The following is a 26,684-nucleotide window of genomic DNA, read 5'->3' as shown; positions in this document are numbered from 1 at the left end:
GTCAGTTCCATACAAAGAACCTTTGTATTTTTCGATTTAAACAAACAAACTCAGCTTTTGAGCAATAGATACAGTTACGAAGGAAGGCACTAAAACAAGAATGTATCATGCCAAGATTGCAAATAAACAGGACACACAGTGCCCGAAGAACTAGCAGTGCTTTTTATTTTAGAAGAGGATTATCCAAACAGACGTTTTGCAATCTTCCTGGCAATGTGGAACAGAGCCATAACCCTGGGAATATTTCATTGTCACAAACGATCCGTTTATAAAGAACACACACGGTAAGTATTTCCTGCTTAGTCAGTTTTATACTTTAAAAGGGCTTTCAGAAGAAGAGTTGTTTTAACTAACTTGTCAGACTATTATTAAATAACCATTTGACTGCAGAGAAATATACATTTCATATTTGGGTTTTTTAAGTTGTATTTTTTTTTAAGTAAAAGACTATTTTTTTTGTCGCAAGGCTACTAAAATTGTCTTCTATTTGCTCAATCAATCTATGACACATAATCAGTAAAACCATATCATTTAAACAAATACCATAACTTATAGGCACACCTTCTTACAGCTGCCTCCCATTAGGGGCTATAATTTAACACACACCTCGACTGAAGCTGTAAAAGTTGGGCTCAGTTTGATACATGCAGATTGTTTAAATGTGTAGAATGAGAAAAAGCAATGCCATGGGGCTGAAATAGTTACGTTACATGGATGTAAGAGATATAATATTAATTTGGTTGCCATGTTGCATTTTATAAATCAAAATGCTGTAAAATGTGCACATGCCTATAACTCTCTCATACTGCTAAGACCATAAGTTGGGCTAACCTGTCATTGATATGTCTCCAAGTTTCATGGGACTCAGCTGGGTCCTGTCCCCTCTTGTCGGCTCCTGTTGGGCTTATCTGGTGGTTAACAGGGAGTGCTCTGAGCAACACAGGCCAGCAAGGTCTAAGCTACCAGTTCAACTTCCCACATGCCTTGGAGCAACAGTACACCAGGGGAATTGTAGGAAATGTAAATAGCAACTAGACCAGTTGACCAGTGCTGATCAGAGCACTGGGACAAGAAGAGGAGGAGGAAGAAGTCAAGGGGCAGGGGGTACCCAAGACGGGCCAGAAGTGGGCTCCTACTTGATACTGGGGTCCCAGGAGCTCCCAAAGATGCAGGGGGCCAGCACCACCATGCTGATCTGCATATCATTATGGGACAGCTTTAAGTGGTGTGAGCCTGAAGTTACAAATATACAAAGCAATTGATTGGTGAAGGGTCTGGACAGACTTGCATATGTGGGCCTTGAAACCATAACCACTGTCATAAATTGCCTCATACGTTGCCTCAGTCTCCATGGTACTACTGTATCATGAGAGAGAGAGAGAGAGAGAGAGAGAGAGAGAGAGAGAACTGCTATTTACCCAAAAGACCCTTATTCACCACAACCTAAAATTTCACATCTATGTGTTCATTACAAGAGTACGACTCTCCATTTGTCTGAATCATCTCTGGTCATATTCTCATCTTTCATTATTGAATCCCTCACTTCATTTCCAAACCATTCTTGCTTAGTTCCATCCCAAGGCCCACCCTTCCCATCTTCACAAGATGAAATATGAACAAGGCACTCCCCAGTTCACAGGTCAATCTCTTAGCCACTCTTAGTTACACAAGTGTTTTGCAAGAGATGCATCCTGAGCACTCTGTGGACAACTCCTGGAGTCCTCAGGTGTCTTTGAAGAGGACTACAGTGGATCTGTGCATTAAAACTGGGTGTACTGCTAAGCTGCTATAAAACGGTGGGAGACAAATTTTAAAGTGATTTAGGGATACTTTTGATGCCTACACTTTCTCACCCCAAACTGCTTTTTTAAAGCTGTCTCTTTCAGTGTCAGGGGGGCAATAAAACCCCAACGAGGTACAAGAAGAAAGTAGAACCATTCAGCATCTTCCTATTGGCCCACCCTTGTATGCTTTGCATCTCTCCTCTCATCCCTTTACAGCAGGAATGGGAAATCTGTAGCCTTCCAGCTGTTGCTGGACTCTAGCTTCCATCAGCAGCAGTCAGCATTGCCAATGGTCAGGGGTGATGGGCACTGCAGCCCACAACAAATACTGGAAGACGACAGGTTCCATATCCCTGCTATATATCAATATGGATTCAATTCTGAAACACACACCTGCTGCTTACATGTCTAATTTGCTCCTTGAAGAGAAAAGAAGTGGATGCATAGTCATCCTGAGCTTAGAGCAGAGATTCCCAAACTTAGATCTCCAGCTGTTTTTAGACTACAACTCCCATCATCCCTAGCTATAAAGACCACTGGTCAAGGATGATGGGAATTGTTGTCCAAAATTAGCTGAAGACCCAAGTTTGGAAAACACTGGCTTAGAGTATAGTACTGTTTCATCAGATAAGTTTTAGCCCAATAAGAATATGAGAGTACCACTAGAACAGCTGAAACAGTTGCTTGAGATTCCTGATTAATGAAGGCAGTCAAATGAGGACCAGACTTTACTCCTGGGTTGGAGAACCTGTGTCTCAGGATATTGTTGAACAACAACTCCCAACATTCCTGGCCATTTACCATGCTTGCCTGGGCTGATGGGAGTTAAAGTCCAACAACTTCTGAAGAGCCACAGGTTCTCTAGCCTTGCTTCATTCATTGCCTCTGAACTGATTTCTGAAGCATCCAGTTATGTTTCTACTTTCCTGGCTTTCCCTCTCTGGAGGACTTGAGTTGAGGTCCTGAAGCTTTTCCACTGCCCTCAGCTTGAGGCAGTTATCAGTGATTTATTCCTAGATAATCCTTTGTGTAGCTGTTGAGCATCAGCGTGTGTTTCCACTTCTCCGTGAGGTCTCCTGGTGGTGGCCTTGAGGATCATGTTATTTCAGAAGGGGATCTTGGCTCCCTGCCTGTGCAGGCCTCTTGCCAAAGACAATTTCAAAACTAGCATTAGGACCCCTGAACAAGGAGTTTCATGTGTCCTGAAATTGGCCCAGGCGCTCTCATTTGTGCATTTCAAGTACTGCTCTGATCCCAAGATGATTAATAAAACAATAAATATGAAGAATGATGGTGGCCATGCTTATTCTAGAAAAATCCATAAAGACTGTGGTCATCAGACTGCCATTTGATGAGGCCATGGATATTTGTTTGTGGTTTTTACAGATTATGTAATTGGCCTACAAACAAGGGTAGACCTGGAATTATTGTAAGGCATAATTCCCTTTCAGTTTGCAGAAAGCCAAACCACTGAGAAATTGAAATAGCCTTTGAGTGGAGGGTTCACGAATTTGTAGGTTTCTAACCTGTTTTTAATTCAGTTACCTCTGGCTGACCTTGGAACAACCTGAGTCAACCGTAACACATAAGCACAAATAGTTTGAAACACTGGAGGAGCACTCTGTCCATGTGTCCCACCTCCCTGTGACAAATGGATCTGGTCTGTGGCCTGTACAGGCCTCTGAAAGGGCTTTCTGAGTAATGTTTTGGGCCCCTTGCTGCTTGAGGGACTATTTCCTTGCTTCTGTGAGTGAGCCCTTGCAGGGGCAGGTTAGTGTTCCACCCTTGCCCCTTTTTACCTCATCTGGGCTGGTTTTGTGATACAAAATACACAGTACATTTTAGCTGCCCCTCCTTTTTCTGTAAAAAAAAAGAGGGAACTGCTCATCAGTTGTATTATGCATTTTCTCTCTCATCTCCAAAGTAATTGGTTCAAATAATTCAGAAAAATGCGAAGATTGTAAAGGGCTGATAGTATAACCGCTTCATGATGAAAATAAGCTAAGGGCTGTATCCATTGCTAGTCAATGCCCTGCACATGTCCTTTTTTTATTGCTCACATGATGCTATCAGGGCGGTCACACACAACCCTGCATTCCATACTTTTTGTACCTCCCTGCTGAAATCCCATTACATTTTCAAACCACCAATGTTCTGGGCTTTTTAAATATATATATTGGTCCTGCTTTTGTTGTGCTGTGGTCTTCCAGACAGCAATAATGTGGTAGCACTGGGGAAACATCACAGGAGTAATAAAGCAGAATAAACCCACTAGTAAAGGACTATTATTGTGTCAACTACGTAGTGCAGAACACACCTGCCATAAAACACCAGCTGAGTGCCCCTTCCTACTGAAATTGACGGGCACTACTAATTTTGGTCCATTAATTTCAATGGGTTTACTCTGAGTAGAACTGAGTTGCATATAGCCCCAAGTCCTTTGAGATTCCACAGAATCCATCTTCCCTTTTACTGTTGTCTAAGGATGCTCATGTCATATCTGTAATGCTGCAGCACTGAACAAGTCTTGGCCATGTGGACCTTGGTGGTCAGTTCATGTAACTGCGGTATTATCTTTCTTTCAAAATAGCACAACAATGTGCTGCTTGCTTCCTTTATGGCTGGGGTTGGGAACTGCAATCGCCAGTTGTCGTTTGATTCCGGCTTCCATGAGCCTCAGACAGCAGGTCAGGGATGATGGGAATTGTAAGTCCAACAATATCTGGAGGGACACAGGTTCTCTGTTCCCACTTTAAGGGATTTACAGAGCAATCCTACTGCACAAAGCGTACTTGGAATTAGTTCCATGGCTATCTAAGGGACTTATTCCCAGGTGATTAGGATAACATAACAACCTAATATGTGATCTTTAGTGGTGATATTCATAGAACTCACATCTTGTTCTTTCTCTCTGGCTTATGGAGCTAGAGAACGCTATTGACCAAGCAAAGCAAGGTTTCTCATCTGGTTTCCTGTTTGTAACAACATATCTCCCTTAAACATTGATACTGAAACAGCATCTGGTATATGTGTTCAGGGCATTTTAAGTTCAAATATTAGCTTGTTCAAGGCAATTTGACATTTCAAGTTCAGCCTTGGTTATAGTGTGGTGGTGATAATGCCAAGGTTACAGTTTTGATCCTCATATGGTACAGCTGCATATTCCTGCAATGCAAGGAGTTGGACTAGATGATCTTCTGTGTCCTTATAAACTCTGTGACTCTATGAAACTCCAGTTTGACTCCCACATACATTTCCAAAGGGGCAGAAAATATGCAGAAAAGCAGCATACGATACATCTGCCCTGATCATTAAGATAGTGCCATGTTGTGCGCATGTGATTTTACATAAATCTCTATTTCAAGTTTGACTACTGGTTAGAATGACTCCAGGAAAAGAAACAGTTTGGGAAAGCAAAGGAAAGCAAAGGAAAGCAAAGGAAAGCAAAGTTACAGTTTGGGAACAAGGATTTAATCCATATAGGACCTTATATACTGAAACTGCTGGGGAAGTGAATGGGAAATATATGCAGCCTTTGGGACTCATGTAGATAATAGGGGGAATAGAATTCTTCTAAATAAATAACATAGTATATGTATAAATACTACTATTACTACTGCTGCTACTACTACTAGCCTTCCATATACATTTCTCAAGGTGATGTAGAAAATACAATAAGCACAGCCATAAAACCATTAAAGACAACACAGAAAAGAACAGTAAATTCCTGTAAAAAACAAGTCCATACAAACCTATGGCAGACACTTATATTGAAAGTAAGGTTTCTGAAACACTGATTTACTGGAGGTTCATCCCCTTCTGCATTAATGTAGGGACTGATAGCATTCAGCTGGCTAAAGTCTGTTAACAGGATGCAATATATTCAATATATTCTAGTGGAAGAACTATTTTTTTAATGGTTAACCCCACTTTGTGATAAGATTCCATTCAAAATGGTATTCCAGCCCCATGTGCTTTCCTGCTTTATTGTAGCCATTCTTCCAGCCCACAAATCTGTGGGTGGTCACAATAACTTTGTCTGAGAGGCCAGTACATACATTTTCAATCAAAACCTTGTCAGATGATCTTCAGGAATCTGCCACAATGGGAGGGGAGGGGGGAAGTTCCCCACCTTTTCTAGATCGAATCCTTTGTGCTTGTGGGTTGTATCTGCCTCCACAAGGTTTGTTAACTGCTGCTTAACGTGGGACTGATGCAATGGCATTGAGTTTTCCTTCTGGGTGGCCTCAGGAGCTGTATTTGTGTTTATCTGTCTAACTCTTGATTTCTGTCAAACTATGTATGGAATAACTGATATACAACTTCGCTCTCTCTCGCCAGCTGCTTATTTAAAGTCATTCATTCCATGCTCCTTTTGAAAGGGCTGATGAAGTTGCTAACTCTTACCATAGCTCCGGACAAAGAAATTAAGCAGATACTTTCAAAGAGTGTTTCCCCCATAGTGCCACAGAGTGTAATATAGATAATAATAAACTTTCTCTGTGAAATGTTGCCCAGCAAAGCCAGCCTAGTGATTTTTCTACAATGTGACTCAGTAATTTAGACTAATATTATAGCTGACAGTTTTCACAAATTATGAAAAAGCAGTGAACTGACCAAAAACCCATGCTGATGGAGAAGGTGAGACTACACTATTAGTCTGATTCATCACGATAAATTCTGGGGAATTTTCAAGTTGGTTTCCTCTTTAATAAATAAGAATTTTCTCTTAAGCACAGAGCCAAGAGATTTTGGGTTGCATTCTGATGCCCTCTTTTATATGAATTAACACCTTGTCCTATAAAGATCACAGTCTCTGCTTAAAGGCAGCAAATTGAAGCTGTTTTATAATGCAATTGCATGCATGTCTACTCAAAAGTAAGTCCTACTCAGTGCATACCTGCAGTCAAGTGTGTACAGGATTGCAGTCTGAGACACTGAGAACTTCTTGGAACTTAATTTATGAGACATTAATACAAATTTTATTGAACAAACAGCCTCAGTATTTATAAATAGGATTGTTTTCAGATGCAGTTTGAAGTGCACGTGACTTATAACTAGCATTATTCCTACAAATAAATAGCACATGAGTTACGATGAAAGAACACATGTAAATTTAGTATATAGGTACAATTGTAAACGGTTAACAGTTTAGCATTTATTAAACATATAATCAAACTCTTCTAGGATTTGAACTGTGTACATATAGTACATTATTCTGTGATTGCAAATATAGTACTCAACCCCCCGCCCCCGAGTTTTACTGCTACCCAGCATATCTACTCAGTAGTAAGACCCACTGAGTTCATTTGGGCTTACTCCCATGCCAGTGAGAATCGCAGCACTACCTCTTGCAGGAAAAATATATATTGATAAACATCACACACAGAGAGAGAGCAGAGAATTTGATGGGCTGATCTATAACCTGTTACAGGTTTCTGCCTGACTCAAATGCAAAGCCCAGAAACTTTGTTTTGGTACTTACAGTCTTTAAAGGCAAGTGCAGGGTCCCTGTGAGGCAGGACTTGGGAGATTATATGCTGTAGAGATTCCAAGGTTCTGTCCATTTTGGGCTGCCTTCTTGCAGACTGCATCCACAAAGTGTCCACCACATGCCTGAATTCTTCCAGCCCTGTCCTGAATTCATGCAGCTCATTGATGAACTGGATTACCAAAGAATCTCCCTCAGCATCTGCCAATCAGACATTGCCCAGATTCAAAAGACCCTTCAGGGGGTCCTCCTCCCCAGCTCGCTTATCTTTGTTGTAGGCTGAGCTAATTAGCTGGGGAGGCTGGTTGACAGGCTCCTTCCTCCTTGCTTTTTCCTCTGTTAAACACACCCACCTACTGGCTAGCGGGAGAAGCAAAGCATGCCAAAGACATTCCGCTCCTCATCCTGACATTGACTGAAGTTGCTGAAGCAGACAGTGTTGGACTTTCTGCTGACTTAATAAGAATTCACCTCCCACTGTTTAAAAAAATAATAATAATTGAGGGAAAGGGAAATGAGAAGATTAATATGGGATAGCTCGACGATGTCTTACTTTATGTACTGCTTGAAGGGCTGTCTGAGGACAACCCTTTATTTGATGGGTTATCCAAGTTCTATTTAAAGATAAAGAAGGGAGAGCAGGAGCCTCAAAGTTTCACAGTAGGGATGTGGGTAGCGCTGTGGTCTAAAGCACAGAGCCTCTTGGGCTTGCCGATCAGAAGGTCGGTGGTTCAAATCCCCGCGACAGGGTGAGCTCCTGTTGCTCTGTCCCTGCTCCTGCCAACCTAGCAGTTCGAAAGCACGCAAGTGCAAGTAGATAAATAGGTGACAGGAAGGTAAACGGCGTTTCCGTGCACTCTGGTTTCTGTTGCAGTGTTCTGTTGCCCCAGAAGCGGTTTAGTCATGCTGGCCACATGACTGGGGAAGCTGTCTGTGGACTCATCTTGACCTGAAGTGAGATGAGTGCCGCAACCCCATAGTAGATAAATAGCTACCGCTCCAGTGGGATGGTAAATGGCGTTTCCATGCGCTGCTCTGGTTTCGCCAGAAGCGGCTTAGTCATACTGGCCACATGACCCGGAAAAACTGTCTGCAGACGAACATCGACTCCCTTGGCCAGTAAAGCGAGATGAGCACCGCAACCCCAGAGTTGCTCACGACTGGACTTACCGTAATTTTCAGGGGTCCCTTTACCTAACCGTCCAGGGGTCCTTTACCTTTTTCTTTTTTAACCAAAGTTTCACATCAATGGCTAGTCCCTGTGGAACAGACTGAGCATGCACTCAGATCACCTGTGGAGAGTCTGCCCCATTCAGTTAAGATGTATTCTTTGTAATTATAGGAATTGTTTCTAAGTTTACACCTCTGCATTAGCAGGTAGTAGTGGTAGTAATAATGATAACAGTTTTTATGCCACCCACCTGTGGGTTACCACAGCCACTCTGGGCAGCTTCCAACAAATTAAAACACTAAGACACCAAACATTAAAAACTTCCTTAGACAGGGCTGCCTTCAGATGTCTTCTAAAAGTCAAATAGTTGCTTTATTTCCTTGACATCTGATGGGAGAGCATTCCACAGGGAGGATGCAACTACCGAGATGGCCCTCTGCCTGGTTCCCTGCAACCTCACTTCTTGTAGCGAGGGAACCACCAGAAGGCCCTTGGAGCTGGACCTCAGTGTCCAGGCTGAACGATGGAGGAGGAGACACTCCTTCAGGTATGCAGGACCAAAGCCATGGTGCCCATTTTGCAACAATTTGTCTTCTCTTGTGGTGATATATAAGTGGTCACTCTAATATGGGGCCCCACATTAGATATTAAAGCAGTAAATTTTGTTGTTGTTTAGTTGTTTAGTCGTGTCTGACTCTTCATGACCCCATGGGCCAGAGCACGCCAGGCACTCCTGTCTTCCACTGCCTCACACTAATGGTTTGGACCTGAGAGAATTGCTTTAGCTGCCTCCGAATTTGAAATTTGTTCTCCAGTAATGTATATGGAGGTTTACACAACTCCCTGCCCCAAGCATCTTGTAATCTTAAGTTTCATTCATGGGAAAGAGACAAGGGAAGTGGAAGAAAGGAAGAAGAAAGGGCAATGTGAGCAAATATAGCAGCATGTGCTTGCTTAGTCCTTGGGTTGTGGACTAAGGCAAGGTTTGGCGACCTCTGGCCCTCCAGATGTTGTGGACTACAACTCCCATAATCGCTGAGCACTGGCCATGCAGTCTGGAGATGCTGGAGGTTGTTGTAGTTCAACAGGTGCAACAACATAAATTGTGTAAAGAAATGTATTATAGCCTGCGTGTAGGGTCACTTCCCCTTATGACAGCTGACAACACAAAATGGCTGACCATGCCAAGCCATATCCTGTCCAGACTCTGTGGAAGAGTTAGGAAGCACATAAAACTTTAGGGTAGGGGTTTAGGATGCTGGCTTCCTCCATTCCTGACTACTGACTGAGCTGGCTGGGGCTGATAGATACTGCGAGTCCAACAGAACCCTCCACTTGAGTGCTTGGATTTTTTTTTTTTAAACACCTCTCAGGGAACAAAAACATTTCAAATAATCCAAAAAAATCAAGAGCCATCTCTCAAATCAGTACAATTACATGGACCAACGGGCCTGTATGAGGCTTCCTGACAGACTCTTACCTTTGCATGGTATTTTTTAAAAAACAAATGAGGAAAGAGCTTCTGCCCATCTTGGCAATGTTCACCTCTCTGTAGGGAGGCTTGGTAACATCTGCAGATGGACTATTTCTTAACCAAGGTAAGGAGGGGAAAAAATGACACCTGTTACTGATTTTCAGTTACAAATATCAGCCAGGGTGGTAGGGCAGCAAACGTAGCTGACAGCTTTTATTCCCATATAGCTGAAAGTCAGGTAATATACACAATATTGTATCAGAAGATACAGAGTCTTTAGCATTTTTGTGACTCTTGTTTGACCAGTTACAAAACCCTGTTAAGTGCAGCCATTAAAAATGCATTTGAAGGATGTTGATTAAACAATCCTCCGATACCTGCTAAATATGTGAATTTGTTAGGACTGTCTGGGACGTTATTGACTTAACCTCCCTGTTTCCTCAGGTTCCCAGTAAATAAAGTAAACTTTTGTTTGAATATCCACATATGAAATATAAATGGAACACCGTAGAGTCCAGCCTTTGTATAAACTTCATAGTGACCTCTGATGACTTCAGATATTTCAGGAATTCTACCTCTGTTCTTGTTAAGAGATATATCATGGTACAATGTCAGGGCCGAGTTCCTCCCTTAGCCATTTTTATCCCCAGAGAAATGTATGGTAATCTAAACAAAACCGAAGGTTAAGGACAAGTGGTTACTTATGGCTATGCCTTGGAATGACTTTTATTTTTCAAAAATGCCTTAAATACCTTTGTCTTTATCCCAAAATGAAACAAAGTCTGAAGCATGTGAAATCACATTAACTCAGTCTAATCCCTTGCTATACTGCTTTGCTTCTCTATCTCCCCATTATTTATCTAAATGTCCTATCTGTACATACACAGCTCAGTGTGCAAGAAGAGGATTGTCATAGGCTGAGGCCGCCTCTTCTTCTTTCTTGGTCTACCAGGATGAATTCCTGAGCATCATTATGTTCATCCAATGGAGCCCTCCTTCCCAGGCTCTCAGTGTACTGCCAACTTCTGCTCTTTGAGTGAGCAGCTGATGCATGCAGGGCTTAGAAAACCATGAATTTTCTGGATAAGGGTAAAGGACTCCTGGACGGTTAAGTCCAATCAAAGGCAACTATGGGGCTGCAGTGCTCATTTCACTTTCAGGCTGAGGGAGCCCGGCGTTTGTCCAGCTTTCCAGGTCATGTGGCCAGCATGACTAAACCGCTTCTGGAGCAACAGAACACCGTGGTGGAAACCAAGAGAGCATGGAAATGCCGTTTACTTTCCCGACGCAGCTGTACCTATTTATCTACTTGCACTGGCGTGCTTTCAAACTGCTACGTTGACAGGAGCTGGGACAGAGCAACAGGAGCTCACCCTGTCATGGGGATTCAAACCACTGACCTTCTGATTGGCAAGCCCAAGAGGCTCAGTGGTTTAGACCACAGCGCCACCCGCATCCCTACCTGGATAATAGCATGCAAACTGTAGGTGCTCAGCCCAGAGGCAGCACATGTGGCTAAGAGAGAGGCATACAAGGCTCTCCACTTCCTGGTATTAAATGTTAATATAAACCAATTCTCTTTAAATAAAATAAAAAACCTGTCAATCAAGTATTTATACCCAATGTTCTCAGAAGAGACACCGTGCCCCAAAACTGTGGGGTATTCCCATGTTCCATCGCTTTAGCCTTTTGAATATTTTACTCAAAAGCAACCAAGTCTAATGCTTCTCTTGGACTTGCCTAACGAGTTTTGCAGTTCTTTCGATGCTGGTCCGTGACCTCAGGTGACACGAAAGCTTAACAAGCAACATACAAATTGCTTCCAGGGTCCAGAACCCTGAGAAAAGGCATGGAAGTAGTCAGTCTTGTTAAAATGTGTGGCAGCTGTTTGCATCAGGGGATGATGCAGATGGAAGTAGGCAGGTAATAAGCATACATGTGCAAACTATCTTCTCTTGTGGAAATCTGTTAAAGGTTACTTTCAAGAACGTTAGCATCATCAACCTTTCAGCCCTTCCCCTAATCTTGAAACAGAAACGCATATACCCTATAGTTTTTTTAATTAAAAAAAAAATCCCTGTTCAGACTTTAAAAGCCAACTAGCAAAATCTCTGCAAATATGCTAGGAAGGATGGAAGTGAACAGAGGGCATGTATATTGAAAGGCTTGAGTTCAGAGCATCTTTGTTCTCCACACAAGTCCACAATGTATTTCACAGAACCAGAGTTGGAAGGGACCACAAAGGCCATCTACTTCAACCCCCTGCAATGTAGGAATCTTTGGGGCAATGTGTACCTTCCCATTAGAAACTTAAGCTCTCCCCCATTGTACTGCAGTGCTGTATTTCTCTCCCCACTACAGTAAACGGCAATTCGTCATACAGGTATGTGGGGAAAAGTAAAGGGCAACACTTGCGAGGCACTGTTGATGCCTTCCAGCTGTACAATTCAGTGATTCCATTTTGGCCTGCAACTTTCCCATTTAGGTGGGCAATTAAAATTTTCTTAGGCCACTGGGCTTTTAAGCTCTTTTCAGTTCTTGCCTGCTAAATGCTCAGGTTTTTTCTTGGTTGCTGTAATATGCTCTCTTCTTGAATTCTTTTAGAAACAGATAAGCTGTAGTGATCATATTATATATGATCTCTGGCTATGTATGGCTGCTTCACAAATGAGAAAACCATTCCCACCCCACATTTTTAAGACTTCAGCTGCTATATTAAATACACTCACAGAAACTATCATAAACTGAACTTCCCGAAGATGATTCAAGCTGTAGTGCAGAATAGAAGGAAACATGAAATTAAAAATATGCTGGCCCCAGCTGGCCTGATTATCTTTAAATTTCTTATTTACATTTTATTGTTTTTACAGAAACCACACCTTTTTTGATTTATTTAAAAAGTCTTTCCCCTCCTTTCTGGAGTTCTTAAACTTATCCCATACAGCTTTAGTTGTAAGTTTTAGATGCCCTTCCTGTGGAACACCCTCCCTTCAGATATCAAGGAGATAAAGAACTACACAACGTTTAGAAGGCAGCTCTGTTTGGAAAGTTTTCAATGTTTGATGTTTTATTATGTTTTAATATATGCTGTAAGCCGCCCAGAGTGGTTGGGGAAACCCAGCCAGATGGGCAGGGTATAAATAATAAAATTATTATTATTACTACTAACAAAGTAGATTCAGCATAACAAGAGTTTGCTTCTATTTCTGCTAGATAAACATCTTTTATGCACTTTAAACCCACACTTCAGCCAAGTGCTCCTGGCTACTGGGTTTCCAAGGTATTTTGCGAGAGGCTATCTAGCACATTGTTGAATGTATGTGAAGAAAATTTATTAGCAGTTGCACAGAGCTGCTTAGAGATCCGAGTGCCAGCCAGGCCTGTGCAACGTCATTTTTATTACTTGTCAGTTTGGGCAGGATTTACGCATGAAACCTTGGAAGTGCCGAGAGAAATTGAGTAAGAGCTTCTAGGTTCAAAGCTCTGCTAGTCATGAAAAACCTGTGGGCCTTTGTTCAAGTTTAGAAATGAAGATACTGTTGAAGGTGCTACATTAATTATTGCAAAGGCTGCAATCCTAAACACAGTTGCCTGGGAGGAAGTACCACTGACCTCAATAGGGCTTACCTCTGAGTAAACATATATGGGGTTGCAAAGTTAGGCAGTTGAGCCACAGTGAAGATAACAAGGTAACTTTAAACAGGGTTGTGGAGTGCTCCAATAACGTCTGATTTGAGCCCACAGATTTGCACCAGCCTTATAATCATCTTTATTGCAGTTTGATCCCATGTTTTGTAAACTTGTGCTCATTTTACGCCTCGTCTAATGGACCCTACTATCTGAAAAGCACGTTTAGGTGGATTGCAGGCTTACATGGGCATCTAAGCAATACAAATCCTATGCACCCAATCGAGGCAGTGTGCTAAACTGAACTCACTGAGCCTTGTGTCTATATGCATAGTATGAGATGGGTTATATTTTCAGTCCAGCCACTTGAAAAGTGGGAGTTCGCTGCCCTTAGTTTGCTTTCTCTTAGAATTTTATTGCCTGTGGAAGTTTTTGGCTTCTGTTTCTGAACAAAGCGGCATAGTAAATTATGAGTGGAGTCCTCTAGAAGCGGGCTTCCTGAAGGCCAAGTGACATAGCCAGCTGGTTCCTGAGGCAGGATCTGGGCCACCATGCAAGATGGAGCCTCCTGCTCTCAACAAGCAAAGTGAAGCACTCCAGTAAGTGTGAACCATCTCAAGTAAAAAACAAACAAAAAACAAATAAGAAATCTCACTGGGCGCATCTGAACTTGGGGCTGCCAGAGTAGGCCTTGAAGGCTTGTCTCAGGCTACAAGAGAAAGAACACAACTTGACATGTTGGTTAAGCAGAAAGCTATCTCTTTCATTGATCTGCAAGGCATGGGGAAAGAAGGAAGATCTTTCTGTAGGATGTCAGCCCCAGAAGCTGGCTGTGTCCAAACTCGACTTGATGTTGTGCATGTGTTCCCGTCGCTGTTTTGTGTAAACGTTTGCTTCTCCTTTCTGCAACCGCCGTCTCAGAGCGGCTTTTTGCTGTTTCGTCAGCTGGCGCTTGATCTTTTGTTTTATCAGCTCCTGCAAGACATTTTCAAAACCCAGACGTTAGGTCTGGCTGGCAAGTCAAGTGACCCTTTGAGAACTCAAAATAGGTTGGATACAAGGAGTGACATGGCACAAAACAAATGCACGGTTTAACGAGCTTTAACAGGCAGCGGCTTTTCTGGAATTAATGAACAATAGTTTCTCAGTCTAAACAACCCGGGCAGGGTAAAAAAACTGGCCAGTAGCATTGTGCAACGACAGAGGGAAGACACGCAACAGCAAGCTGGAACATTTTTGGAATCTTGAGAATTTTGAGCTAGTTTGGAAGAATACTACTCCCCCTTGTGGCTGAGACAAGTAATGAATTCCTCACAAACTGCACTGATCTAACTTGGACGTTTGCATGTGTCAGAGAATCAGAGTTGGAAGGGACCACGAGGGTCATCTAGTTCAAACTCCTGCAATGCAGGAATCTTCTGTCCAATGTGGAGCTCAAACCCACGACCCTGAAATTAAGAGTCTTATACTCTACCAGCTGAGCTATCCTGAGTTCAATGCATCAATAGAAGCTTTAGGTTGACTACAGAGCTGTGGTTATGCCAACGGAGCATAAATTATCAGAATGCAGGACTTTGGGCGGCTTCAAGGCCCCACTGCCTGCATTTTTCCAACCTGCCTTTCTGTCTCAGTCTTTCCTTTAAAAAAATCTCTTACACAGGTGTGCAAGAAACTGTTTTTGAGTACTGAAAATGATCTGTTTCAATGAGACTTAAGAACAGTGTCTATGTGCAATTAGAATTCTATTATTTTTGAGTTGTTGCTTTCCCCTTTCTGCAGAAATACTTCCCTCCTTTTGGTCAGTCTAGCAGCAACCATTTACTAGGAATTTAAAGAATTTGGAAGACAAAGAATTGTTTTCAGTCCATCCCTTTTGTCAAGAGATTGCTGGGCTCCAGGAGTGGAATGCACTGGCCCATTCAGATTGTACTCTTAGGGTCTGGTATACTATTCCCAGTTGGTAATGAAAAAAGAAGAGAGCAGTGTCTTTGTCAGACAGAGTGCTCTCAGTCTTGGGGGGGAGGGGGAGTGTCCTGGTAGGTGTCCAAGAAAATAAAGAAGCAGATTCCTCCACCCCCCTCGGATAAGCTGGTGATTCAATCTGACCAATGAAGGCGTAGGACCCTTGTGTTTATAGTCATGATTTCTAATTGCAAAATTTAATTTAGCTTGGATGAAGTGGGGGGGGGGGTTCAACAGAATTCTCCTGTTACAACTATTTAAAAATGCAAGGCTCTTTTAGAACCTGTTAACAAATAAAAATATTGCTTGATCGCCTATGTTAAAAAAGATAATGAAATATGAATCTCCACACCCCATGTTTTCTATAACCTTTCTCCACCCAGTATCCCAAGGTGCTGAGTAACTTATACAAGCCACATAGAGGCACTTTAGGATAAATGAAACCACCACAGCTCAATAAAGACCTATGGAGTATACACATGACGCATCAACCAAAGCTGCTAATATGCTGTTTGGTGTCTGGGGAAACTCCCCACACCCCTTGATTGTATGCAGTATACCAGCTGCTTGGAAAGCGGAGGTGGCAGTGATTCAAAACTGGGTTACACACAAGAGTGGCTGCAGCACTGGAACCTTGGCATTATGCTTTAAGTGGAGCAAGATAATATTTAAATTTTTAAAAATATCTTTAACAGTGGAAACTAATGACCTTCAGGGACAATGACAACAGTTCATTATCTTAGGCTTTCAGGAGCCGACAATGGATCTGGATTTGACTAGAAGGTAACAACTTTTGCAAGTTTCAGAATAATTCTAATTGTGCTTTCAAAAATCCCCAGCCATTTACACTTATGAATACAGAGAAAGAACCACCTGATCGGTATCAGGTGAAAGAAGGGTCCTAGCTCAGTGAGAGACATAACAAGTTAACTGAAGGCATAATCCATTGGCCTGCAATGTCCCAATGATCTAAGCAGCAGCCGTGCTGGGGTAGATTTTGAGGGACTGAGCTCTAAGTCTCAGAACATTATATAAAGTAGGAAGGGGGTGTTGAACTACAACTTCCACCAGCCCCAAGCTGCAAGGCCAGGGATGATGGGAGCAGCAGTCCAATGAATTTCTGGAGGGCCAGTTTTCTCATTACTTATGTAGGACTTACTGGAGGAATTGTTGAACGACTTCCCATGCTGCCTACTGAAGTCATGCTAGTAGTTCTTGTCCTGTGGTCATTGATGTGACATAGGCTTTCCTCATTTCTGCAATACAGAACAGATGCTTGTAGTCAGCCATTTTTATTCCAACTTTTACCAATCAACTCTTCCGCGATGATTCTGTTGCAACATTTACATTTAGAAACAGCAGCTATTTCACTCAAACAGATATTGATAATGGACACAATCCACCAGGATATTCACCTACATAAAACTTGCGAGAATGAAATGGGTTTGTTCAACAGACCTTCCAGTCTCAAGGACGTTCGTTTCATATGGCATGAATATTGTTAACCCAAAGGTGCTCTTGAATCTTTCTTGCTTGCAAACAGCCACTAAGATGGACACAGGCTCACTCTCTGCCTAGCCTGCCATGCCTTGAGTGACTTCACTTCCAATGAAGGCAGCGTAAGGACCTGTCAGCCTCCTTTTGCAATCTCGGTTTTCTATGTAAGAAGCCAATAGAAGTCTCATTTCATTAAACAAAATGCAGGCTGGGCAGTGTGGTTAACTACTCAGCTTAGGCAATTTTGTTAGCGAAGGTTTTCCTGGCCAACAGAACTGATGAAGAGGGAACAGTACCTGAAAGCAGCAATAAGGCAGGGCCTGATGCAATGAATAATTTGTGCTCCCTCCACTAGCAGAGCAAATCAAGTAGGAGCAAGTTGACACAAGTACAAAATGTACGAGAGATTATAGCTGGTATCATTTTAAAATTTCTCCATGAGGGTCAAAGCATGCCAGTGATGAATCAAGTAATGTATAACATTTCTATTCAATTAGCCCCTGAATATTACATTGTAACAAAAAGGTCATTACACATGCTACTATTTAAAACGCACCCATTGCTTTGAATCTGATGGGAGAGCTTCGGAAAAGAAATTTGCTCAACGCTTGGGGAGCTTCCGTTTTGGAAAGAGGAAAAACAAGCAAAAAACCCAGTATCTGAAGAACCCTGAATGATCAATATAAATTCATACCTGAAAGGCCTGAATTCTCTGTTTAATGTTGACAAGTCAACCAGATCAGGGCATTCATCTTCGCAGTCCTTGTCAGCAGGCTCTTCTCCCTGACCTGTTTGATCTTCAATTTTGTTAGATTTTTCAATTTTCTTTTCATCCTCAGAAAAATCAATTACAGAGCAGCCTGCATTAGCCCTGTCTCGAGCAGCAATAATTTGCCCTTCAGCTTGTTGTAAGGCACAGGCGAACTCCCGCAAATCTAAACTCTGCTCACTTTCATCTGCGCTATCATCATCATCTTCTTCTTCTTCTTCGCTGCTTTGCCCCAAATCTTCGGTGGCATCTTCAACCTCCTCTGTGAAGTCCCCTTCGGTCTTTTGATCTGTGCCGCTGCATAGTGTTTCTGCCCCTTCAGAACCTTGTGCACCGGGAGAACACGCAGTTTCATTGCCCTCATCATGAGGGCCGGCTGGGTGAAGAAGCTCATCATCTTCCTGCATTTCTTTGGTGTAACCGCTGGCTGCAATTTCGACATCAAGAGAACATGCCCTCCTGGCAATGTGGGAAAAGAGAAAAGTCAAGCATGAACTGAGTCTCCATTTAATGCAAGTACACTTTTAGAACAAAGTTATCAAAGTAATGCTGGACTTGTGATTTTATGCCCATACACTGAAGCACATCCTGATGTGATATACTTTGACAAAAAATGCACCCCCTGCCCCCGTAGAAGAACTGGAATCCTAAGGTGCGATTCTGAAGCAGCTGTAATCCAATAAAAAGATTAGCTGTCTGTTGCAAATAAATTCAGCTCTTTTTTTTAAAAGGAGGGAAGAGGAGGATCAGATACTGAAAGGGATTAAATAATGACTGGAACGAGGAACAGTGGAAGACATCCTCCAGATCTAGAAGAGAGTCTTTATTGAAGAATAAGATATTGAAGAATAAATATGAAAAAAGATGGTAGTTCAGTGGATTGAAACGAATCCATCCTTTCACGATTATCAAACAGCACATGATGCAAAACAATTGCCTCTGCCATACAGCTTAAGAGAGAATCAGAAAATGACATATATATTTAGCATAAGACAGATGCATAAACCAATAGTTTATCTGATCTGTATCTGGCACTAAAGTGACTTTACTTCTACTTTCTCCAGAGACATGTTTGGATGAGAATTGTAATGCGTGACTCAGGCCCTCAAATAGAAATAGTTAATGCATGTTACTGTGATAGTTGCAGAAATCATGGCTGTAAACTTGTGTTTCTATCCACGGAGCCTCGGTTCAGGCTTAACTTCCATGAGGACAAATGCCTCTCTGGGAACAATCTGAATGCATTGTGAAGAGCAGCATTTCCCAAACTTGGGTCTCCAGTTGTATTGGGACTACAACTGCCGTCAGTGGTCAGGGATGATGGGAACTGTAGTCCGAAAGCAGCTGGATACCCAAGTTTGGGAAACACAGGTGTAGAGGTAGAATTTGAGGTGCGAAACAACTCTTGGTTTCTAAACATGCCCACAAACTTACCTTACGTCCTTGAAAGTTGGATAGAGTTCACTTTCATAGCTGAAACGTTTCATAAAGAAGTCACGAATGCATTTCACATCTCTGTCAAAGTACCTGAACAAAAGAAGTTTCACAGGTTACTTTAAAAAGGTGCGTTCAATTTACAAACACCCCACTACCATAGGTTCTTCATTACTCAAGCATCAATTCCACTTTTCACGTTTTTGAGCTCTGTTCTGGAATTCGTAAAACATCTTCTCCAGTCAACAGTCTGGTTTGCACGACATGCTAAGCCAGGCTTACCAGGACCCCACAAACCTGCTCAATGTCATCAAATGGCCACACCTTGATAATACACAGAGGCTGCTCATCACATACCATTCAGCATTTGGGTGAGATGTTGACACCATCTGCGGGAAATCAATCATTGTGACTCGATCTTCACTATCCAACATGAGATTGAACTCATTGAAATCACCATGGATCAATCCGTGGTTGGCAAGTTTCACGATTAATTCCATTAGCTCGCTATACAGAGAGGCAGGGTCTTCGAGATGATGGACTTGACATCTACGTGATAAAACAAAGCCACCAAAATATTATGGGTATGATCAAATGGATGCCTCAACTAGGAGGGAAAAACCAGTAATATCATGCCAATGTGATACATTGGGTAGTCCACTGAATTTGCATAAGAGAGATCAAATCTAATTCGGCTGAAAATTCACTCACAAAACCTACTCAGTAGCTGGCCATCTGGAAAGCTAGATGAAAGGCCCCACAAAATTGCACTTGTATGTAGAAGAGGTGTATTAGGGTTACATGGGGGTATTATTTGTTGATTTCACTGATTTACACAGCATGCCTGAAAAATGTGTGGTCATCACATGGATTAATTATCATGCACCATCACTTCTCAGCAATGACACAAGCTACTTGTAAACATTTCTCACATTTTCCCGGCACACTCCTTTGCTGGAAATAAGGCATGTTTGAATCTCTCAGAGAATGAGTAACACAAACACACCTTAAGGCACAAGTGTGCAGCATGGGCTGCACCAAATAAGGCAGTTGTGAAAAGAGAGTTCCCCACACCTTCCTTCTCACTACATCACACAATATGTGTTAAAGATGCATCTCCTGTGCTCATTCTGTTTTACACGTATTGACCTTAATCACATCTCTGTTGGGGGTGGGAGGAGCTGACTCCACAGTAACGTAATTACTGATTGGCCTCCGAGAATAAAAAGTTTGGGAAAGTCAACAATTATGGGTTGGACTCATAGACTTCTTCCTCTGTAGAGAGGGGCTCCTTCCATTTGCTCCAATCCAGTGGAAGCTTTCGTTCCCATTGACAAAGGAGAGAAGAGAGGAGAGACCATTTTTAGTTATCCTGTTTCTTTCTGCAGCCCCTGTGCCATGTACTATTCAGGAAGGTCCCCAGCCCTCTGAAACAGATTTGGGGCATGGGACAAGGGGACTGCAGAGGGAATTGAAAAATGTCCCCCTCCAGTTTGTGGAGTTCCATCAAAAACAAGTCAGGATCCAACCCTAGATTTTCACCTAACAAAGCAGTTTCTTCAGCTGATGACTTTGGATGATCATGGCTCACAGGTAACAAAAGTCTCCTTTTATGCTATCAAGTCATCCTTTGTCTATTTTGCAATACCTTTCCTATATAATCTTTTAAAATTTAGTACAAGAACTGCTGAACACTTCAAAAGGAATGCTCTTTTTTAATTCATGTTTAATTAATTCAAGTTTTGAAATAGATTCGTTTTTGATTAGGCAGCTCATTTCAGATGCCTTACCATATCACATTTATAACGTGACCTTGTTTTTCAGCTGCAGCCAATTTAGTTTTGATCCAGGAAGACAAATGAAGGTCAGATTGGACACAAAATGCCTTTAGCTGTGCAAATACACGCAGTCAGCACATTAGTGGGCAAACTTTAGTGATTTGTATTGTTTAAAAAATAATAATCCAAAAGACAATTTAAAACCAGTGGTATTATAATTTATTGTCTCAGTAATAATACTAGTTATTATAAAAATATGCACTATGCAATAAAATCCCCCCCCCCCAAATAAGATAGCTAGCGCAAACATTTCATAGGCACCTGACTGGTCAGTGTAAGAACAGGATGATCGACTAGGCGGGCCTTTGAGCAGGGCGCTTGTGTTCTTACAAGCGTACATTTCTGACTTGCTGTGCCAACATCTAAATGTGTAGAACAGACATACCAACCACATCCATTTTTGTAGATTGCAAGGCTATGGGCAGAGGTTTATTTAAAGTTTTAGACATTCCAATTAATCAATCAATTTGAAGGCATGATCTACCATTACAAAGAATTATATTGATGTTACTGACAGATGTGTTGGAAGACCTGTTTTTAAAATACCCAGCCTGGGGTTGGAGGGGGGATGTGGAGAGAGAGGGAGAAGAAAAAATAATACCATGCTGCAGTCAGAATTTCTTTGATATTATTTTGCTCAACGGGGAAAGAGCTCCATTTATTTTAAAAAGGAAATTACTTCTAACACATGTTGCTTTATATGGCCAAAAGAGTTCGCCTAGAAGACCCCTTTAAACCAATATTTTCTGCTTTCCTTAATCATCCAGGGTTTATGGAAATAATTACATGCTTTCTTAAGGAACTGTCTCTTCTGCATGCTTTAGTATGAAATGTAGGGCTCTAGTGAATATTTCCAAGTAATCAGCAAGTTCAACACTGTTTAGATTTTGGCAATTCTTAGTTTCATTATTTAAGAAATGGAAGTCAAGGGAAATATACAGGTACAGCTTGCTTCCCAGTTATCAAAAATATAAATAAGGCCCTGTCATGTACAAAGTCAGACCAATGGCTTTTAACGAAAACCAATTACAGTACTGTCAATCCCAGCCTGCAGTGATGTCTAAGGTCTTTCCTACAGGGGTTTTCTTAACTCTGATACCTAAGAAAGTTACTATTACACTGCTGCTGCTTTGTCCAAACATCTACTACTAGCAATCTATAAATCATATTGAACAGAAGCACCCCTGAGAAAATACCTTCATACTTACAAAGGGTAACCATTGACAAGTTCCATTACGACTGCGTGTCTATTGTAGTCATATGGTTTTGGAACAGGAAATTTTCTATCATGCAAAGCCTGGCCAAAAGAAGGGAAAAAGGGTATTTTTAAAAATCAGTGCATGTCCTTCTATTTGAGTTAAGTACATATTAATATTCCAGTGTGTTAATGTACTCACTCGGAGTTTTAATGCTGAGTACTAGTTTACGGCACAAATGAAATAAGCTTCATATAAGAGAAACACACACCAGATAACAATAAAACAAAATAAAATCCATCATATTGTAAGAATGTGATATGGACATAAGAGGCCTGCAGGATCCGACTAAAGTTCAGTACAGTGGTACCTCGGGTTACAGATGCTTCAGGTTACAGACGTTTCAGGTTACAGACTCCGCTAACCCAGAAATAGTACCTCGGGCTAAGAACTTTGCTTCAGGATCAGAACAGAAATCGTGCTCCAGCGGCGCGGCAGCAGCAGGAGGCCCCATTAGCTAAAGTGGTGCTTCAGGTTAAGAACAGTTTCAGGTTAAGAACGGACCTCCGGAATGAATTAAGTACTTAACCCGAGGTACCACAGTATTCAGTTTCTCAAAGTGACTGAGCAAATGCTTTGAAGAATCACAAGCAGACCATGAAGGCAACAACTCTCCCTTTCTCTTACCCCTTCAGAATGTTCCACTTAAAACATGGAGGTTCCACTTAGCTAGATGGCTAATAGTCACTGACAGCTTTATCTTCCATGTCTACCCCCTTTAAAACCACCTAAACAGACTAGGATTGAGAAGATCTAGGTTCAAAATACCTGCTCAGACATGATGTGGAGATTATCAGAACTAGGCACAGGATCCCCAATTGTAGTTGCAATATAGACTTATGTACAGACAATGAAGAATGGTGCCAGTTTTAATTTTCACGGCTTTTTCTGGTAACCCTTATTACAGAATTCACCTTTTTCACGGCCAATACATATTGAGTTGCCACTGGGCTAGCTGCTGCTTCAGAGATGGTACAGGCGTTAAAAAGAGCCCATGGATAATCTTAGAAATTGGATGGGGACATGTGGAAGTAGTAATCAGTTAAAAATGGGTCGTACCCATCATCTTGACAGGTGAGAATAAAGTTAGAGGAAACCGGTGTAGACCTTTCTTTAACTTCTGGCTGAAGCCTAGTTACGATGGGCCCAGATTTAGGAGAACTAGGGGGAAAACAACCAACAGTACCTTCATGTAGGCAAATTCCTTCATTGCAGCAAGACGCGAAAGGTATAGCCAGGACATCTTGTTTCTGTGCTTGTGGTAATCACGCTTGTTTTTTAAGTTCCGAAAGGATGTCCTCCCAAGTCTATGCAGCTTCAATGCAAGTTGCTGCTCTTCTTCATTTGCAACAATATAAATATCTTTAAAACAAAGATTCAGTCCAATTAGAAGCATGGTAAAAAAAATAGCTTTTAACACATTCAAAATTTACACTTTGGTACGTGCCTACTTTTTTTGATATATCTGCTACATTTCATGACTCTGTCCCCCAATCCGAAGCTTGAAAATACCTGATTCTTTTCCAACGCCCATCTGGTTTCCAACAGAACAGATAACTTGTCGAGAAGAAAGAGTTTTCAAGGCTAAGTAATCATATCCTCCATTAGTTAATCGATAACCTTGGACAGCTGTAGAAGTAAAATAAGTGCATCACATCACACTGTGCTTATCATGATTATGCAGTGTGTCCTTTTAAAACACCAAAAATACTTAAGCAAAGTCAGCAGTCCTCCAAAGAGAAGAGGAGTTTGGATTTGATATCCCGCTTTATCACTACCCGAAGGAGTCTCAAAGCGGCTAACATTCTCCTTTCCCTTCCTCCCCCACAACAAACACTCTGCGAGGTGAGTGAGGCTGAGAGACTTCAGAGAAGTGTGACTAGCCCAAGGTCACCCAGCAGCTGCATGTGGAGGAGCGGAGACACGAACCCGGTTCCCCAGATTACGAGTCTACCGTTCTTAACCACTACACCACACTGGCTCTCCAAAGAGAACTTTCCCCCCAACAATCCCTGTGATCCATATTGTTCAGGCAAGAGGAATTCTATATTCAGAGCAACAACATGTAATTAAATGTGGGTTTGAGTTGAAACAACTTATTTAAGGCACCTCGGTTGGCAACCAAATATTGCTGGTTTCCTCTAGTTTTCAACAGGTGATACATAGTGGTTCCTGTCTGCAGGTAGAACAACTTCTGCCCATGCAATGGGATCTCTCCTTCCTCTCCTTCCCACTACATGTGCTTGGGAGTGTTGGCCGTATGTTTACGAGGGGGCACAGTGGGATGAGAGGAAGGGGAATTTCACTTGTGCAGTGTTGGCTATCAACCAATGGCGGCATTCATAAAAAATGCACTGAAACAACAATGTGGGCCGCCACCCCATTTATACTCACTTTTAGTTCGTTCATAAGCCAAGAGCCTGTGCTTTGCTAATTCTCTCAAAATTTTGTTACATCCCCCATGTTTGAGACTAGCAATGGAGGCAATCAAGCTCGCAGGGACTATTTCATGGTTCTTCATGCCCATTTCCACCTGTAACAGCAAAACATAGCATGATAAATACTCTTTATTTTGATAAGCATAGTTTCCTACATCACGCCTCCTGTTCTTGAACATATAGCCTCCTTTCTGGTGCTTGCATTTAATACTTTTAAATACTGGCTCATGCCCTCACAGAACAGGTGTTAATATGGATTTTTCAAATATGAAGACATCTATGCAGTTCTAAAAAGTTTGGCATCTAAAGGCCAGCCCATGTCTTTCTTCAATTAGATGCAGAGAAGGGTCTCATATGATGATTTTAAGATTCAGGCAGATTCAGGTGGGAGCAATTCTGTAGAAAGACCACAGAAAACAAAATAATAAAGTGGGCTTGCACAAGGAAGAAGAGAGGAAACCACTTGGATGAAAAACTAAAGTTAAAAGCATAATATTCAGCAAGATAATTAATCGTCGTATTTTTTTTTATTTGCATAAAATTTCCTTATCTTTGTTGTTTGATGGATAAACTTACCCATGTTAATGTCAATTTGCGTCCTTTCAGAAGCGCACATGAGGTTTGCAAAGACACCCGCGGAAGCCATGATTTCCCAGATCTCCACCCAGACCCGGCCTCAACCTGTTTTTGGCCACCAGGGGCCAAGCCCTGGTCCAGGCCTCTCTTATGATTCCCGGGAACCGATCGCCAAGTGATCCTTACCGCAGTTAGTACTCTGAAGTGTTCTCGGGAAAGATAGCGAAGCAAAACGACGTTCAGCTTCCCCATGGTTTCGTCCGCCTAAACACCCCCGCCCTCTTGAATGGAAGGTCCCAGCCACGCTCTGGACCCAACCCGCATGTGAGTCGGCCCGCAGCTTTTCTCCTCGTTCCGCTTACGCACACACGCAGTCTCCGTCGGCTGTTGAGCACGCGCAGAAAGGAGTGGGCGTGGTCTCTCTCTCTCTTTCTTTCTCTCTCTCAGGTCCTTGCAGCTATGTAGACGCTAATCGCGTATTCTTTCCCCGCATCGTTACCGCTGTACGGCACGTTTATAATTCGAAGTTCTGTAATATAAGTACGCGGGTACCTCAAACTTCCCGAGTTATGTCCCCCCTTTAAATACTCCGTGAATGCTCGTATGTACCTGGCAGGACCCGTTGCCTAGGAAACGCGTCGCGCGGGAGGAACGGGCTGAGGAGAGGGCTTGTTGGCGGTGGCCTCTTTCGTTGAGAGAGCCATGGCTTCGCGCGGCGAGCGCCCCGTCCCTTTGCCTCGGGCCGCGGCCAAGGTAGCGTTCGTGGGAGAGTGTTTTGCTTCTTGCCAGGAGTCGGTGGAGCAGGCGGCGACGTCGCTTTCAGTGACGCAAAAGCTGTGACTTTACCCGCCATCCTTCAGACGGCCCACTCGTCTGAACGATGGGCACGTGTCAAGAGGCAGTCCAGCCCCTGCGCATGGGCTCACAATCTAATAAGCACGATATAAAAAGGAAAATGAATGGAGAGGAAAAAGGAAAGCAAGCTGCACCTTCACTGGCAACAGACAGGGTTAGATAGGACTCCCTTCTTTCTGTCAGGTTCTTCCTCGGATGCAGGGAATTAGCATCATTATTATCTATTTATACCCCGACCTTTTCCCCCGACAGCGAATGCAGCCTCCCTGGGGCCCTAGGTTTCCTGGCCAATGGCAGAGATCAGGGGGTGCCTCCCCTCAGCTCTGGTGCCAAACAGGCAGCAGCATGCAGAGCCAGGCAGAGGCCCGGGCCAGGTAGATAATGTGCCCCCCCCTTTTACCCTGGGTATAACTGAAGTTTTATAAAAAGTAAGTATAGAAATAATTTTCACAAAAGTTATGCTGACAAATAATTTTATTTCAAGGCTTGAACCGTATCTGCATATAAAGAAA

General features: G+C 42.4%; 3 protein-coding genes and 1 long non-coding RNA gene across 13 annotated transcripts in view; 2 read left to right on the top strand and 2 right to left on the bottom strand.

Annotated features, from left to right (window-relative positions):
* The window catches only part of LIX1 (limb and CNS expressed 1), a 47,362-nt gene extending 33,216 nt beyond the window's left edge, over nt 1-14,146 (bottom strand). Inside the window, exon 1 of the mRNA XM_083464636.1 lies at nt 7,270-14,146. Within this exon, the coding sequence (XP_083320762.1) occupies nt 7,270-7,378 (109 nt within the window). The 5' untranslated portion in view covers nt 7,379-14,146. The remainder of the gene's footprint in view (nt 1-7,269) is intronic.
* LOC310688367 lies at nt 177-22,242 on the top strand. Its single transcript, XR_014516899.1, has 3 exons — nt 177-284; nt 20,598-20,802; nt 21,034-22,242. It is a non-coding gene; the product is annotated as an uncharacterized lncRNA (long non-coding RNA).
* On the bottom strand, nt 14,290-25,722 carry RIOK2 (RIO kinase 2). The gene is made up of 10 exons (XM_083464559.1): nt 25,504-25,722; nt 24,698-24,836; nt 23,816-23,932; nt 23,490-23,665; nt 22,256-22,344; nt 19,567-19,758; nt 19,210-19,302; nt 17,701-18,234; nt 16,669-16,765; nt 14,290-14,522 (listed from the first exon to the last, which is right to left on the bottom strand). Exons 1-10 carry the CDS (start codon nt 25,567-25,569, stop codon nt 14,361-14,363), a joined length of 1,665 nt encoding a protein of 554 aa, XP_083320685.1. The 5' UTR covers nt 25,570-25,722; the 3' UTR covers nt 14,290-14,360.
* Nucleotides 25,723-25,760: 38 nt separating this feature from the next.
* The window catches only part of LOC310688254 (uncharacterized protein), a 56,216-nt gene continuing 55,292 nt past the window's right edge, over nt 25,761-26,684 (top strand). For 2 of the 10 annotated variants that reach the window (XM_083464516.1, XM_083464512.1), the window contains exon 1: nt 25,772-26,070. In XM_083464516.1, the coding sequence (XP_083320642.1) occupies nt 26,020-26,070 (51 nt within the window). In that variant the 5' untranslated portion in view covers nt 25,772-26,019. Of the gene's footprint in view, nt 26,071-26,684 lie in introns of all 10 variants that reach the window. The other 8 variants (XM_083464518.1, XM_083464517.1, XM_083464522.1 and 5 more) reach the window with 5 other exon arrangements.

This window comes from Podarcis liolepis (assembly GCF_965112155.1).
Source record: "Podarcis liolepis genome assembly, chromosome: 11".
NCBI classification, from domain to species: Eukaryota; Metazoa; Chordata; class Lepidosauria; order Squamata; family Lacertidae; genus Podarcis; species Podarcis liolepis.
Note: the sequence above shows the minus strand (reverse complement) of the source record. Positions and strands in the feature narration are given on the sequence as shown.